The sequence below is a fragment of the Hippocampus bargibanti genome, linkage group LG12 (assembly GCF_051943395.1).
Source record: "Hippocampus bargibanti isolate YZ-2025 linkage group LG12, ASM5194339v1, whole genome shotgun sequence".
NCBI classification, from domain to species: Eukaryota; Metazoa; Chordata; class Actinopteri; order Syngnathiformes; family Syngnathidae; genus Hippocampus; species Hippocampus bargibanti.
In genome coordinates this window covers 9,761,841-9,778,841 of record NC_142745.1, presented here as the reverse complement: position 1 = coordinate 9,778,841, position 17,001 = coordinate 9,761,841, and the positions used below count along the sequence as shown (strand labels likewise).

The 17,001-nt window shown below is 38.8% G+C and overlaps 1 protein-coding gene across 2 annotated transcripts in view; it reads right to left on the bottom strand.

Moving 5' to 3' along the window:
• atg7 (ATG7 autophagy related 7 homolog (S. cerevisiae)) overlaps nucleotides 1-17,001 on the bottom strand; it is a 48,167-nt gene that overhangs the window by 12,271 nt on the left and 18,895 nt on the right. For both annotated transcript variants that reach the window (XM_089009392.1, XM_089009393.1), the window contains exon 18: nucleotides 16,549-16,671. In XM_089009392.1, the coding sequence (XP_088865518.1) occupies nucleotides 16,549-16,671 (123 nt within the window). The remainder of the gene's footprint in view (nucleotides 1-16,548; nucleotides 16,672-17,001) is intronic.

Below are 17,001 nucleotides of genomic sequence, written 5' to 3'. Positions count from 1 at the left end.
TAACATGGAAAAAAAGGAAATGCAGCCTCCTTATGGAAAGGAAAAAAAAACATTGCCAGAGGTGTGGCTAGCGCTTTATCGTCACCCAAGCAAGAAAAAACTAAAACAAAACCCAAACTAATTCAGGAATGGCGCTCTGTCATATTTTCAATTCCCGAACAAGTTTGGGAATGGCAGTGAATGAGTTAAAGTTGACATTTTTATTTTGTTATGCTTAGAATATCTTGTTTTCTATCCTTTCACTCCCACCTCAACCCCATCCCTCTTCAATTGCTGCTGTGGACTGCAAATTTCCCCATTGCAGGACGAATAAAGGTATTCTGATTCTGATTCTGAAACAGTGAGAAAATGTATTTATGAATGGATGAGCTTTTTAAACAGTTCATTACACTGCAGCCATCTTGTCCCCACATGCGTGGACTTTTTTCCCCCACACATTTATGCTTAGCGTGTTCATATGAACATAGATAAATTCATTAAAAAAAAAATTCTAAATCAAAGCAAAATCAAATAGGTTCAAATGAGTATATAATTAACAATAATATAATTATATAAACATAATCTCTCTATTTAAAATCTAGCTGGCTATCTATCAATCAATCTAGCTATTACCTATCTATTAGCTAGCAAGATAGCTTTTTATCTATTTGAGTTACTTTCGGGTTGAGTGAACACTGGCGCGTATGGCTGCCGCTGCTCACCCACAGAAAAACTAAGCCTGTGACTGTAAAGTGACCTTCAGAGTTTTGAAAGGCGCTTACAAATGAAATAACATGACTTTAACAAACATAATAAAAATATATAAGTGCCTTGCATGCTGGGTCCGAGAGTACTGTAATTTCATCTGTGCTGTATGTCCAGCATATTAGCATATTTGACAATAAAGCTGGCTTTTACTTTGATATTATTATTATTAGTAGTAGTAGTACAGTAAAGTCTCGTTATATCGATATTCTCGTGAGTTGGAAAAAATATCGATATAACCGGACTATCGATATATCCGATCCTGCGGCATGTAAATTTTCTCCTTGCGTTCATAGAAATAGTATCGTAATAAGCAGTACTATCGATATAACCGCTATCAATATAATGAGACTTTACTGTAGTATAAAATACCAAATTATTTTTAATTGTTTATAGGTGTGACTGTGATTGCGAACGACTGCTTGCCTATCGGAGCTCTGCTGGCGATGAGTTCAGACATCTGGAAAATCTGGAAACTCAAATTGTAACTGCTATAAAACGAAGGGAAAAAAAACAACATTACAATTTCCTCTCCCACTTCTTCATTTCATGGAGACTATTTTAGCCAGCCATTTGCAACACTTCAACACATCAAAGACATTACGGTAAAGAGTCGCTGACGTGCTACACGCTGACACAAGAGTGTGAAAAGTAAGGTTTGAGTGCACTTTTTTTTCTTCCTTTGGTTGGGAACAAAGCTTGTAGGCCAGTCCCAGAGAAGTCACGTAGCCCCCACCCCCCATCAAAAACACCGCTCTTCCTCCCTCCCTTGTGTTTTTATAAACTGGGGTTAATCCAACAAAGCACCTGCACACACAACCCAAAGCTCCAAGCTGGACCTCGTTATCACAGAGCAAAGAGAAAAATGCATTTGTCGAACTTTCTGCGCATTTGCTCTTATTGTCTATTTTGTACCTTCAGTCCTGTGCCATCCCCTATTTTGGATTTTCTATTCTAGAGTTATAAAGGCCAGCTAGAACAACAAACCCAGTGGCTCTCGACCGGGTGTGTTGGCATGTGGAGCAACAGCTGAGTCCTGTTGTTTCTCCTGGGACTCCGACAGACTGACACCCACAAGGGCCCTCTTTTTTGTTGCCCTCCCTCAGCGACACTTTCCCCGAAATGTTTTGCTGTTTCAGGGGTCATATGTTAGCTTTGCACTGAGATGAACTGACTTCAATGTTGATTTTTTTGCCTCTACTTTTTTCTGACATACACATGGTGACAGGAAGAAACAAAACTGTGACACATTAAATAATGTCCGACGTTACAAATTTGAAACAGCTTGTTACTATTCCGATGTTATTTTTTTTTTGGCTTCGACACTTTGGTAGAGAACTTTACTGTCACACGCTTTGTCATGCTCTCGCTCTGTGCTTCATTTGACGATTAAATCATCCGGTTATGGCTAAAATAATCAGCCAGATGTACCCTAACCATTCACAGAAGTCAAGGAACACTGTCTTCATTGTTTTTCACATACAAATTGCTACCATCAATGTGTATCTCTAAATATGTAGAAAGACATTTGTTGATAAGGTCATAGGACCTGTTAAAAATCTTTATTTTTAACTCATTCACTGCCAGACGATGTGCAAAAATGTTTTTTTGTCATTTTCACTCAAAATGCAGGAGCCACAAAATATTGAGTTTTAGGACTACATAAACATTCAAAACAGCATTAGAAACCTTAGACTCTCTCTTTCATCAGAAAAAAGTGTTAATTCCTAAATTATATGTGTCTAAATTATATGTGTTATATGAGTTATTTGAGCTTGAAATAGGGGTAGCTGTACATAATATAATAATAATATAATATAATATAATATAATATAATATAATATAATATAATATAATATAATATTGATTTATATCGTGCTTTAACAAAAGCTGAGCTGTAACAAAGCGCTAATATGGACAAAAGGCAAATGCTGATCCCTTCTTGAAGGGAAAACATTGCCATAGGTTTGACCAGTGCTTTATCGCCACCCCTGCAAAAAAAAAAAAAAAAAAAAAAAAAAAAAAAAAAAAAAATGGCAGTGCATGAGTTAAATAATAATAACATATTTAATTTATAAGCACCTTTCAAAACTCAGTCGCAGGATTGGTTTTTACCCGGGTGAGCAGCGGCAGCCACATGCCCAGAAGTAACTCAAATAGATAGAACGGTATCTAGCTAGCTAGACTGTTAGCTAATTAGCCAGATGTTCCCAATTGCATTTAAAGGTGAATGATAGCCTTCTCTATTTGCTATCTATTAGCTTTCTGGCTGGCTGGCTATCTATGTAGCTGGCTATCTCGCAAGCTAGCTATCTGTCTATCTATTAGCTGGCAGGCTTTCTATCTATTTGAGTTACTTATTGGTTGATTGAACGCTGGCACGTGGGCTGACATTGCTCACCAACAGAAAAACTTATCCCGTGACTGAAAAGTGACCTTGAGAGTTTTGAAAGACGCTCAAAAATTAAATGTATGATTATTATTATTCACGTGTAACACACGTTTTGTAGTTTGTTACGACGATCTAGTCCAAAAACAGACGGGAGTGAAAATAATCTCTGCTGTCAAAGCACTGTCAATAAAATCGTGAACAAAATCTGTTTGTTAGTTTTATGTGCAATCCCGCTCACAGATCAAGATAAAAACTCTTTGGAGGTAAATATTGAGTTTCCGGCTTGGTTGTGAAAATTGGGATGTTTGCGAATGTGACTCAGAAAATGTGTTTATAACCTTCAAGTGTGGAGGAAGTGTGTCAGAGAAGTTGGCGGAGGCGTTGGGGGTCTTGATAGAAGGACAGGAAAAGAGAGAGACGTGGGAACTAGGCAGATTACGAGGTGTGACAGTAAAGAAAGAAGACGGGCAGTCGTAGTCTGGTCACAATGCCAATTGTTGCACAAGAATCTTTCCGTTATTATGCTGTAATGTTGATTTTTGTCGCTCTTGTGATTTGATGTTGGACTTTGGTGTAACAAGCGGCTTTGATGCAGCTGATTGGTCCCCATTGTGGGACGAATCAAGGTTTTCTGTTTCTGATTTTGAGTCAGCTAACATTTGTGCCATCTCCATAAGAAGTGGGGTTTTTTTTAGTTTGACACACTTAGTTTAGTCTGTGTTTACTTGCTATGGTCTTGCACCCTTTCCACACTGCACTTACCAAGGTGCAGCATGTTCTCGGCTTACCTAGTCATTGTGTATTTGGTGACCGGAGATCACCATGTAATGGAGCTTTGCTGGGCAGCGCAGAAAGATGACTTCTAACACGTGGGTGCCGATAAAGCGCTGGTCAGACCTCTGGCAATGTTTTTCCCCTTCCACGAGAGGGTCAGCATTTGCCTTTTGTACATGTTAGCGCTTTGCTACAGCTTCAACTGGTGTTAGAGCATTATATAAAATCAATGTATTGTATTGTATTATATTTTGTACTGCAGCCCCTATTTCAAGCTCCAATAACTCCATATCCATATAATTTAGGAATTAACAAATTTTCTGATGAAATAAAAGAGTCTAAGGTTTCTTACGCTGAATCACAGTTTTGCTGCGGTTGGGCAACGTTAGTATATGTGCAGCGAGCCAGATGGCAATAACAACTTCAGAGTCGGCGTGAGTGCAAGTGTTGCCAGTTGAGACCTGCCCTATGTTTAATTAGAGACGTGACTCAAAGCCAAATGATGTGTGGTCCAATGAGCAATGCCTAGGACACCCCCATATAACCAGCTCACCCCCTCTAAAAAATACATGCACACACATACAACAAAAACCAAAAATTATGAAATCCCGAGAGCTGTTCTATCTAAAAATCTTGAAAGCTTTAAGAGAACCATACATACGCTGTTCCTAGTGAACCACGGAAGATGAAGAGCGAACAAGCAGCGAGCTTTTCATTACAAAAGATTCTTTGTGCGATCGTTGTGGGACCAATCAAACATGGTTTGGGATTGCTAAGGAAAACACACATAAGTAATCGGTGAATGGGACTTTGACAAGCACTCACCCACCTGATGATTGCGGTTCACGGTGTAAAAGAGATGAAGGAGAGTACTTCAAATATGAGCTTAAGAGCCAGAGTTTGCTCACAGAGGAGTTGGATACAATATTTGAGTACTTCAACTCTTCAATGTTATATGTGAAGCATGTCTAGTTACTCAGAACAACAACCAAAAAAAGCTATGCTTTTCGGCTTATTTGTCGTAAAGTATATACGTATCAAGGTTTCCAGAGAAGTTAAAAGAGCAAGTGATAATTATAAGCTGTTAGAAAATTATCGTGACGATATCATCTATATGTGTTTCTGCACTATTTGTTTTCCTTAAAACAGGACAACAGAGCCACAGACTATTTGTTCGCCCTTCTATGGCATTATTATTATCATTTGCTAGCTATTTGCTATCTATTAGCTATCTGGCTGGCTAGCTAGCTATTTAGGTAGTTATCTATTAGCTGGCTGGCTGGCTATCTAGCTAGGTATCTGTTGGCAATCGATTGGCTAGCTAGCTAGCTAGCTTTCTATCTATTTGAGTTACTTCCTGGTTGAGTGCACGCTCGCGCGTGTGGCTGCCGCTGTTCACCCGCAGAAAAACTTATCCTGTGACTGTAAAGTGACCTTGAGAGTTTTGAAAGGCGCTGATAAATGAAATGTATTATTATTATTATTATTATTATTATTGTATTAAGTTAGTAGACTAAACAGCAAAGTTGTGTGGTTGTTTTAAAATATAGAATGTTTAATTGTGTAGTTTACATACAGTTTGGAAATAAACTCTGAGTGGCATTGAGCAGCAGCATGAAGCTTCATTTTGTTATGCTATGTTCATGCATCCAAGTTGCCAGTTCAAGTTTTAGCCCGTGAGGCAAAACAAAAACATCAATATAATGATGGCGGTATCTCTCCCCCCCCCCCCCCCCAAAAAAAAAAAAAAGTAGTTAGCTGGGTCACTCGTACCTCAAGGCACAACCACACTGTTTTGCTATCTTTCTTAACTTCTGCTTTGTTCTGCTTCAATTTCTTGTTTGAAATATACTACCTCTTATTCTTTAAAACATGTTTGGAGGCGCTAGAAACTTTGTGCCAATTTATAATTAATGTGATGGTCTTTATTTTTGGGAGATAATTTCGGTCAAGGAAATGATGCCAAAGATGTGTATCTCCATGTCTCAGTGTGTTTGGATCTATGAAACATGTGTGTGTGTGTGTGTGTGTGTGTGTGTGTGTGTGTGTGTGTGTGTGTGTGTGTGTGTGTGTGTGTGTGTGTGTGTGTGTGTGTGTGTGTGTGTGTGTGTTCCTCATTGTCGATTTCCTAGGGCTCGATGCTATCGCTATCCTCCATGTGCTGGACAGAACAGTGCCCGAGGAAACAGATTAAGAGTTGGCATTGTGGCCAGTTTGTGCGTGCGTGTGATTGTGTGTGTTCTCCAAGAGCTAAGAAAAAGTGTGAGCCATACACTACTTTGAACCAATTGTTTTCCCATAACTTCTCAGTTCTTATCCTGAAGCCTTGCTTTTATTTTTATTATTCATTTTATACAACACAACACAAAAAAAATTAACTTTTCTGCACTCAGTTTATCGACACCACCCCCACCCATTTTGCTTTTTTTTTTTAATTTACCAGAGCGGAATACAGGAAGACATTTGCACAATTTTGACCTCATTGAAAATCCACGTCAATGTCTCAGCTATTTTATTTCATAATGGCCCATCTGCCCATTCTATCTATCTATCTATCTATCTATCTATCTATCTATCTATCTATCTATCTAGCTAACTACTGTATCAAGCTATCGATCTAGCTAGCTGCTGTATCTAACTAGCTATCTATCTAGCTACTGTACTTAGCTAGCTAACTAGCTAGCTATATCTATATCTATAAAACAGTGCGAGAAATTAGGCAGCGCGGTGCATCCGCATTAGGCGGGTCTTTCTGAATGGCTTCAGCCAGCTGCCAACCCAGAAGAAGACATCTCACTGGGCTTCCTGGCGCCAGTGAACAGGAGCCATGTATAGGATGCATAGTTTCCTCATGCGTGTGGAGAGGGAAAAGAAGGCTTTAAGGGTCCTATTTATGAAAATAACTCCTCTATGATTGACGATTGGTAATTTGGGATGCGTACATTTTGGTGAGGGACAGCTGCAGCGGCTGCCAACGTGTCCCTCTACCCTCCACCCAAACCCTCTTCAAGACACAAATCCCATGAATGGATTTCTTAATAATAGACGGTACGGTCATTAAGTTAGCTAAAAATGTTTTCATCTTATTGCCTGATGGTTATAATATACCTGTCCAATCAAAAATGTGTAAATCATTTTCAACTGTTTCACAGATTTGTTGCAGAAAATCCTAGAAAAAAATGGAAATGATGTTTTTTTTCTTTCTCAAAGCAAAATCTGAAAAAAGTCACAATTTTCAATATAATATAATTTCATAACCATTACCAAAAATGACCATTTCAAATACAAATGTCAAAAAGTTTTTCAGGCAGAGACTCTGTGATAACTAGCGCAAAATGTAATATATTATATTGGGAACTGAAAATGGCGGCAGTAAATGGATATTTTTTTTAATGACAGGGATACATACTCTTCATGGACAGTACAAATAATAACCATTGGATGACTTTGGCCTTAAAATAGCTCTGTGTTCCGCGAGGTCCAAATTGTTTGCCTTCCATACCTCGAAAAGAATAGACCAGGGACTCTCAAAAATGATGATGTCATTGCTTACCTCAGCCTTGACACAGAATGCGTGCTACTTCATGTCTAATATTCTGTTTGAAATTAAAAATGTTAATCGAAGGAATTATTCCGGTTTAATTGTAAACTGTGTTAAATGAATAGAATTACTAACCAGTTTAGAAGAGAATTGATCTAGACGTATCTTTCACATTATCCATCAAAGAAATTTAGTCCGATGTCCAATCCTTGCTAACACCTTAGTAATTATGACCAATATTAATAATCGAGTCGATGGTTCAGTATTGCCAAGGCAATGGAAACTGTTATTATCCAAAATAAACAAGCCAATGTTCTATCTGAGTGATTGCAAAGCTATTACTCAAAAGGGATATTATTTCTTTGCGTTGCTTTCCAGATGATAGAATCGTTACCATCCAATCATAATTACAACCATTACAATCCAAAACCAATGTGTTTATTTCTATGTAAAAGTCAAACACACAGTTTTGGAAGATTTTGATAAAATTACAAAATGTTGACAACCAGAAAACATGATATTATGATTTTTATGGAGTCGATTATGGTGAAATCTTCTCATCATGGAATAGTAAAAATATGAAAAAAAATTCTGGGAAAAAAAAAATTCCGTATTACTGGGAGACTTATTGTAACGCAATGCAGCCGCCACCCAAGAAGAAGTGGAATATTACACTCCACAATGGCCTTCATTGTGTGCTGCAAATGATCAGCAGTTGAAGGATAGAGCAAGGGGAGTCGAACTGAAGATAAAAATACAATCTCGGAAGGACGGCAGTTGAAGGCAGGTTAACGCGAGAGGTTATAAGTCAATCGCTGGCTGACATAATGCTGCTGAATTTAGTGCGTAGGGTGATGGAGGAGATTGAGACCCCCTGCTCCCCACTACCTATGTATAGTCCTGAATGCAGAATCAATGTGAAGAAAGGAAGCATGGGAGGTGAAATATGTCTGGGCATAGCAGACATGCATTCTTTGCAAAGATTTAATAATAGCGTGGCTGCCGCTGAGAAGTGATGATACGGTATGACGATGGCATGCCTGCCACACTTGTCAGTAATAGACAGTAATTGGAATTGCTAAAAATAATTTATAAATACCATATTTTCGGGTGTATAAGGCGCACCGGAGTATAAGGCGTACCCCCAACGAATGGTGTATTTTTTTTTTTTACTTTTTCCATATACAGTCTAAGGCGCACCGAACTATAAGGCTGTCAGACACTGTGGACAGAGACTCGGAACCAGAAAGATTGTCCCTACTGCTGGCAGGAAACGCAGTCACCCATGACATATCTATCTATAAATGTATCTATGTCTTTCAAATATAAACTAGACCACATTATAAGGGATTTTGTCATTTTCACTCAAATTCCAGGACACACAGAAGAATGAGTTTTAGGACTACATAAACATTCAATGCAGCACAAGAAACCTTAGACTCTCTCTTTCATGAGAAAAAAAGTTAATTCCTAAATTACATGGGTCTGGAGTTATCTGAGCTTGAAATGGGAGTGTCAGTACAAAAGGCAAATGCTGCCCCGTTGTGGGGGGGGGGAAAAACATTACCAGAGGTCTGACCAGTGCTTAATCGGCACCCTCACAATTAAAAAAAACAAAAACCCAAACAAATTCGCGAATGAGTTAACCAGGACTAAAATGAAACCTAAAAAAGTAACCTGCTAGCAAATTCTCCAACAACCTGCTTCCCTGAAAAATAAGATAAATCCTGTTGCCGACTATGTTTCGGTGCATGATGGCCTGTCGACGACAATTATTTAACCTAGAACGGCTCCATTGTATGATTATTTTTCAGCAAGTATCCACCACCGTCGGCCACTATTTCCGAGCCGAATCCCGTTACCGGCACATCCCTGAATTCCGGCAATCACAAACTTTTTTTGTGGGTGTGTCAATTGCTAGCATTTTTATTTCCCCAGCATTTGCGGAAAAGCGCGGTCGCTACAGATTACCGTAATGTTCAATTTTGGGAGTAGCAGTTTGCAACTGCATCATACTGAGAGCTGTTTCTAATATTGCGGTTAGCATCAAGCTACACAAGCGAGTCAGGACCATCCAGGGCAGAATCTGAAATTCAAAACAAGAAGTAGTGTCCATGTGTGTGTCGCTGCTAATGAAAAGGCAGCCCTAATGTGTTTTCCCCCATCTGGTAATAATCGCTGCATGTAGCAACCGTAGCTGTGTTTGGATAAAGCTCTGACATACGCGGGGGCCCTCTGACGCCGCTGTGTGTGTATTTATGTGGGCTAAAGAGACAGGAAGAGAAGAGCCTTGGAGCGTCGATGGCCAACAAAACTAAATCAACTTTATCGTCAGCATTTGTGTTTTGACGTTGGTTAGCTGCGACCGGAGTGAGTGTAGGTGGGCCCGGTGTCCTGCTGCTACTTCTCCTCTGGAGGGCATTTGGAAATGGGTCATGTTGATGATTTGGATGCAGAGCAGGCTTATCAAGCAGCTACACACAGACACACATCTGGAGATTACCTTGGGTATCGTGATGAGAAAGTGACGCGGGAAGTGATGCAACTTTCAGCGAAACTGACTTAAAGACAGCCAAAGATTGTGGTTACATAACTGAACCGGGGGCTTTGGGAGAAAATGATACACAATTATAGGAAAACAGAACAATTAATCACACTTTTCTATTCAAGCAACATATTTTTTTCAACGTCTTGTCTCCGAAGTGCTAGCAGGGATTGCTGATGTTCAATTTGCATGAAAGGATATCAAGTTTATTTTTAAAAAGGGACAAGAGACAAGAGCGCAAATGTAGTTCATAACTTATTGCAAAAGTTCACATTGTAATTTAATTTACCGTCCACCGTTGCGAGCCAATTTTGTCTTTGTACTTGAGTAAGTACCATAATTCAGTGATTTCTTACAATGGAATCAGAGGTGAGGCTTTATTTATTTTGATTTGATTAAAATGTGATCATTCGTGATAAATTACTTCAAGGACAACCGACGTCTCCGGACAAGTTGTGTCCATAATTTGTAAAATGGCTTCAAATGACTTCTACTGAGCGTATTTTAGATTCCACTGCATATAGCTATATTTTAAGTTTTAAGACTCGCGCTAAATATTCCGGAAGTATTGTTTTTGAATTGGTGACGAGTCCTCACTCTATGTCACTGAAGGAACGCCGCTGCCCGAAGAACGGACACATTGTAGCAGTCCTTCCATCACGTCAATGCATTCTGCTGCACTTGTTTGGTCTGAAAACTTCGTGTTGCACCAAAAAGAGGCAGAAGAGGGCGACAAAGCTCCGTGTAAGGAATTAATCAGCCTGTGGAAACGGGCTGAATAATTCCTTACACGAATGCCCTCTACAGCTGCCAAGTGAAATTAACTTTTTCATTTCATTCGCTAAATGAAATGACTAAACATCATAAAAAAGTACATAAAATCTCAAAAAAGTAAGCGCTGCATTGTAGTTGGTCATCTGTCACCATGAGGACAACAGAAATGATTCATTCTCATGAAAACCAGACACCGTAAAATCATAGAGATGGGCTACTATTATTATTATTATTTTTTACATTGGGATAGATACAGGCAACTCAAAATTAAAATTGATGTGAACAATCTCACAGCAGATAAACTCATTCACTGCGATTTATCAATTTATTCAGGAATTGAAAATATGATGTTGAGCGCCATTCCCGGGTTTTGTTTTTTCATGATTGGGTGCCGATAAAGCGCTGGCCATGGCAAGTTTTTTTTCTTTTCCACAAGGGCGCAGCATTTCCCTTTTTCCATGTTAGCACTTATTTCCAGCTTCAGCTGTTGTTTAAGCCCTATATCAACCAATATGTATGTATTGCATTGTATTTGGGACAGCCGCCTGCATTTCAAGCTCACATAACTCCCGACCCATACAATTTATGAATTAACTCTTTTTTTCTGATGAAAGAAGAGAGTCTAAGGTTTCTAATGCTGCATTGAATTTTTATGTCGCCTTTAAACTCAATATTCTGTGGGTCCTGGAATTCGAGTGACAATGACAAAAACCCTGGCACATCGTCTGGCAATGAATGAGTAAAAAAAATCACCAAAAAAGCTTGTTTTTGTAACTTCTGGATTCGAATGGAAGAGCATTATTTTGTTCTGTCATTTTACGGTGCTGGCATAGACAGTTGAACAAAATTTGTGAAAGTTGATTATTACACGCACAGTAGTTGGGAATCAGGTAGATAGCTAACTGCCAAATCCCAAAATGCAAATTAAGAAAATGTTGCTCGCATTTGTAAACCACCTCATTTGAAGAAATGAGAATTCATAAGAGGACTCGCGCAAATTCCTGTCAGCAGACAAAACGGAGTGACAAGTAATACAGTCGTCTCATTGATCAACATGACCGTTTGGTCTTGTGACTTACTGGCGGGGACACTTGTCAATTGGGAGGGTGCAGAAAAGAAAAGGGTCTTTGTATTGTCAGGATCTTCTTGTTTGGAATTGCCACACACAGACAGAGAGATTTATGGAAACCATAACAAATCAAAATAAAATGGCAGTTGACTGGAAATGACCAAAGCAATGTCCTGTCGAACATGGAGGAGTCATCTTCCTGATGTGACTCATACCATTGGAGATATGGAGCCATAAAGGAATAAATAGTATACAGTATAAACTAAAGAATGTACTTAAAATGTAATTCAACAACAAAGCTAAATAACAAATATTTGGGGCCTGAAAACTGATGTCCTTTAGAATAGTAATGGGTGTTTCTTTTTCTATAAGATTTTATGCGACCATACTTGCTAACATTAGATTATTCACTGCGCAGCGCAATATCTCAATTTACATGTCAAAAATCAAAAGGACAAGTTTGTCTGCTCTAAATAAAGCATTGTGTTTATATAATCCATAAAAAAAGCTTTTTTCTATGCAAGCTTGTTCACAGAAATGCTATTATTACCCCGATACGCTAATAACAACTATAGTTTTTGGTTTGGATTGGATTAACCTGTATTAGTCTCAGAGTGGAGAAATTTACATTTCACAGCGGCAAAGTGATGAAAATAAGGAGAAAAGGAAAGGAAGAAGCAGAAAAATAAAATACAGGACCCAATGTAAAGGCCACTCTCGCGGCGCCATCTTGAAGTCAAAACAACTATAACAACAACCAAAAACTAAATAACAACTAATAAAGCAGTTGTAGGTGAAAGAGGAGTGGATCAAAGCATCCTTTTCACCAATGGATCAGGGACATCATGGTGAAATGTGCACGTCCGCTACAAGCTAAATTTTGAAAGCAAACTGTTGAAAGGCAAAATTTACTGACAGAAGCAATGACGAATGACAAAAAGTTGTAAATTAACCACTTCTTCTGTTCAATAAAAATACCACTTTTGTTCACACCTGACTGTTTTAATGTCAGTCCCATTTCTCTATGGCAAAAACACAAGAATGGCTTGTAACACGAACTAAAGAAAGGGCAACTTAAGGAAGGCGCAAAACATATAAAAGTCAGCACACTGGCTTTAATAGGCAGTTACTGCCGAGTGGTGTAATCCAACAATAGCAAGGCTGTGACTATAAATCCATGAATTCAAAGACCAAATCCAATTTGACAGCACCAATATTTGTTCTTTCAAAATCCTGAATGATGCAACAAGTTTTCAAAATGTACGCACCTAATTCACAGCACACATTTTCCATCCTACTGGGAGCCCCTAACCTAATCTCGAGGGCGCTGCTCTCACAAAGGCGCCATTCACACACATGCACACACACACACACACACACACACACACACACACACACACACACACATGCACACACACGCACACACACACACACGCACACACACACACACACACACACACACACACACACACACACACACACACACACACACACACACACACACACACACACACACACACACACACACACACAAGCGCTCAGTCTAAACTAACCAAACTTGAACTCCCCCAAAAACCCTGCAGTGACCGCATGAAAAGCACTTCTCAGGTTACGATTAACCCGAAATAGGACCTAAGTGCATATTACAGCCCTCTGGTGACGTACATTAGTGTTTAGAAAAGTTACACACACTCGCTACCTTCTTTAGGAAAATAAGAGCACATACTAAGAACTTTTTTGGAGACATAAATGAGCCACGCAAGGAACGTTACTCCATTCATTCATTTGAAACTTTAGGCCATGGGAAAACATTTACGAATAAATGTCGGTGAAGGGAATATTTTATAAACCACTGTAACGCTCCTGTCCTGCTCATATAAAAAGATGCTGACCGCAATGGCCATAACTTTTTACTGTAATTTAAAACTTGTTTAACTCATTCACTGCCAGGCGATGTGTAAAAATGTCCTCACTACAGTGCCAGGGTTTTTGTCATTTTCACTCAAATTGCAGGACCTACAGAATATTGAGTTTTAGGACTACATAAACATTCAATTCAGAAACCTTAGACTCTCTTCCTTCATCAGAAAAAGAGTTAATTCCTAAGTCTGGAGTTATCTGAGCTTGAAATGGGAGCGGCTGTAATAAATACAATACAATAAAATACATACATATTGATGTATGTAGTGCTTTAACAACAGCTGAAGTTGTAACAAAGTGCTAACTTGGACAAAAGGCAAATTGCCAGAGGTCTGACCAGCGCTTTATCGGCACAGCAAGAAAAAACAAACCCCGAACAAATTCAGGAAGGACGCTCCACGTCATGCTTTCCAATTCCTGAATAAATTCGGCAATGGCAGTGGATGAGTGAACGTGTATACATTTGCATATGCTTCTGAAACGTCTCATTTTTCAACATTTATACCTTTCAAGGGAAAGCGAAAAAAATTGAGCATCATGAGGCATTCATTTCAGGTGGTTTAGGTGTGTGAATCATACAAGCAAATAAACAAAGAAAAGGGAAGCAAAAAAATAATAATAAATAAAAACGCTGGGTCATAGAGTCGGCATATGTGCCCTGCATGACATAAGATGTTGTTTCAGAGGACGTTAAAAGGTTTGGGATCCTTAGTGGAATAGACGAAAATAAGCCAAATCTCTTCTCAAGTTCCACGAATATAGCTAATGTGTGTACCGGAAAAGACTTGTGGCGCTTGTGGTTTGAAAAACAATCACTCTGTCCTCTGTTTGAAGAGCGGCAGATTAGACCACGGAGACTTTCAAAGGAACTCACATAAAAGAGCAGCGAGATAGATAGCAGCAGATGGAGAGAAGGTGTCCCGAGGAGGATGGAGGAAAAAAAGGTTCTTTCAACATTCTTTCTTTTTTCTCTTTCACTGTTATCTTTTCCCGTCCTTTCTTCACTCGACCTCTTCCTCATCTGTGTTATGAGTAGGAGTCGGGGGAGGAAGTACATGGGATTTTCCCACATCTTGGCAGGACCTGTTCCCAAACCCCTCCCCTATTTCAGTCTGCCCCTCTGTCTCAAGTCAGAGGGGAGTCTTGAGGAAAAACATTCAGATTCCACCGGTGTGTATTCTGGGATGTATTTCAGAACTTTACACAGCTACATTTCCGCGGTCGCATTATATACACTGTGGTGTTGTCATGGCGACAGGGTTAGACAATGTAATGTAACCACAATGTGAGACAATGTAATGTAATGTAACTTCAAACTTTCTTTGTAGCTGGCTGTTATCTTAGGAAGTCATATATAACACATTTTGAAAGGTTTTGCCTAAAAAAGGCACCATGAGTGCAGAAGGTATAAATAGGCAGATAGATTTGGTTGAGAAAGAAGAGCTCAAATGCATGTACCGTATTTTCCGATGTATAAGGTGCACCGGAGTAGTAGTCCCACCCCCAAAGAATGGTGTATTTTAAAACCTTTTCCATATATAAGGCACATTGGACTATAAGGCGCACCTTCAATGAATGAAAAACGTTTTCCAAATATAATATATGAATATATAAATGTTTTCCAAATATAAGGCACACCATCATAATAAGGGTGAACAGTAATGGCTATTACGTCACATATAAGGCAAACCGGCGTATAAGGCCATCTTTTAATGAAAATCAAGGCTTTTGGAATGCGCCTTATAGACCGGAAAATACGGTATATCCAGCAAACTTATGTAATATTATTGTAAAAGCATAATTATCTAGGCCAATTGTTAGCACATCAATAAGAGTGAAAATGTTAACATAATTGGGTTGTTTTAAATATAAATATAGTTAGCTAGCTCACTAGCTAGCTTGCTAGATAATTTTTTTTTCCTTCTTTGTTTCTGAACACTATAAATACTGCTCATAATTAATATTATTATATAATATTTAACCCTTTTTCAGGGCACAAAGGAAGACAAAGAGAATAGCAGTGATCCTGGTCTCTTCTGTTAAAGGACAACCGACGTCTCCGGAGAAGTTGTGTCCATAATTTGTAAAATGGCTTCAAATGACTTCTACTGAGCGTATTTTACAAAGATTCCACCGCATATAGCTATATTTTACGTTTTAAGACTCGTGCGGGAAGTCTTGTTTTTGAGTTGGTGACAAGTCCTCACCCTACGTCACTGAAGGAACGCCCCTGACCGAAAAAGGACACATTGTAGCTGATTAATTCCTTACACGGAGCTTTGTCACCATTTTCTGCCTCTTTTTGGTGCTACATTTCCCGCCGCCAGATACCTCGAAATGGCACGGAATAAATGATTTAATCGATTGCAAACATGTATGCTTTCCTCTTCAGAACTATTTGAATCATATTAATAACTGGATGAGTAACAATAAAGCATATTCTCTGAATCTGAAGCTATTGTTTTGATTCTCCAGCAAGGCAAGACGTCTTGGGGTGACACCACGAACAAGGGAGCGGGACCTTCTGAAACTGGCCACTTCCGGTTTCGAATTGAAGTACTTTTTAGACACTTTAAGTCGTTTTTATTGGTGTTTTGCATTTGACTAAAAATATCATACTGCGTGTTTTGGGTATTTTAGATGCTATAAAACGTTTTTTCCGATATCAGTTAGGAAACAAAAAAGTGATGTCGGTTGTCCTTTAACTCCATATACAATTGATCTCAATGGGGAATTAATCGATGGTCATGCAGAAGGTACTTTGCAACGTGTCTGAAACTGTGTTTTACCTCTGCCGCTTGGGTCTCCTGGTGTAACAATGTCAATCCTGTCAGGTCCTCCAGGAAGGAGTGTGAAGAGTTAAACACTTTGGACAGGAAGTGGAAGCCTTCCTTTTCATAATGATCCAGGACCTTAACAAAAGAGAAACACACAATGTAAATATCAATGGAAGAACTTTAAATTTTTGACGAATCTTCGGACTCAATTAGTTGTATCTCTCATCAACTTTAAAATGAATTAAAATTAAAATGACAGTAAAATAATTAAAAGTAAAATTTGCAGTACAATTTAGTTTTACTTTATACACAAGTGGACAAAATGTAGTCAACTAAACATTGAAACTACTTGAATGAAGATGGTTTTCTAGCCTTTACCTTTGACATGGTAGTCTATAATTTCCGTTATAATCCCCAGAGAAAACTCTCCCCTTTGCTTCCTCTGGTTCATGTTTGATTGGTACA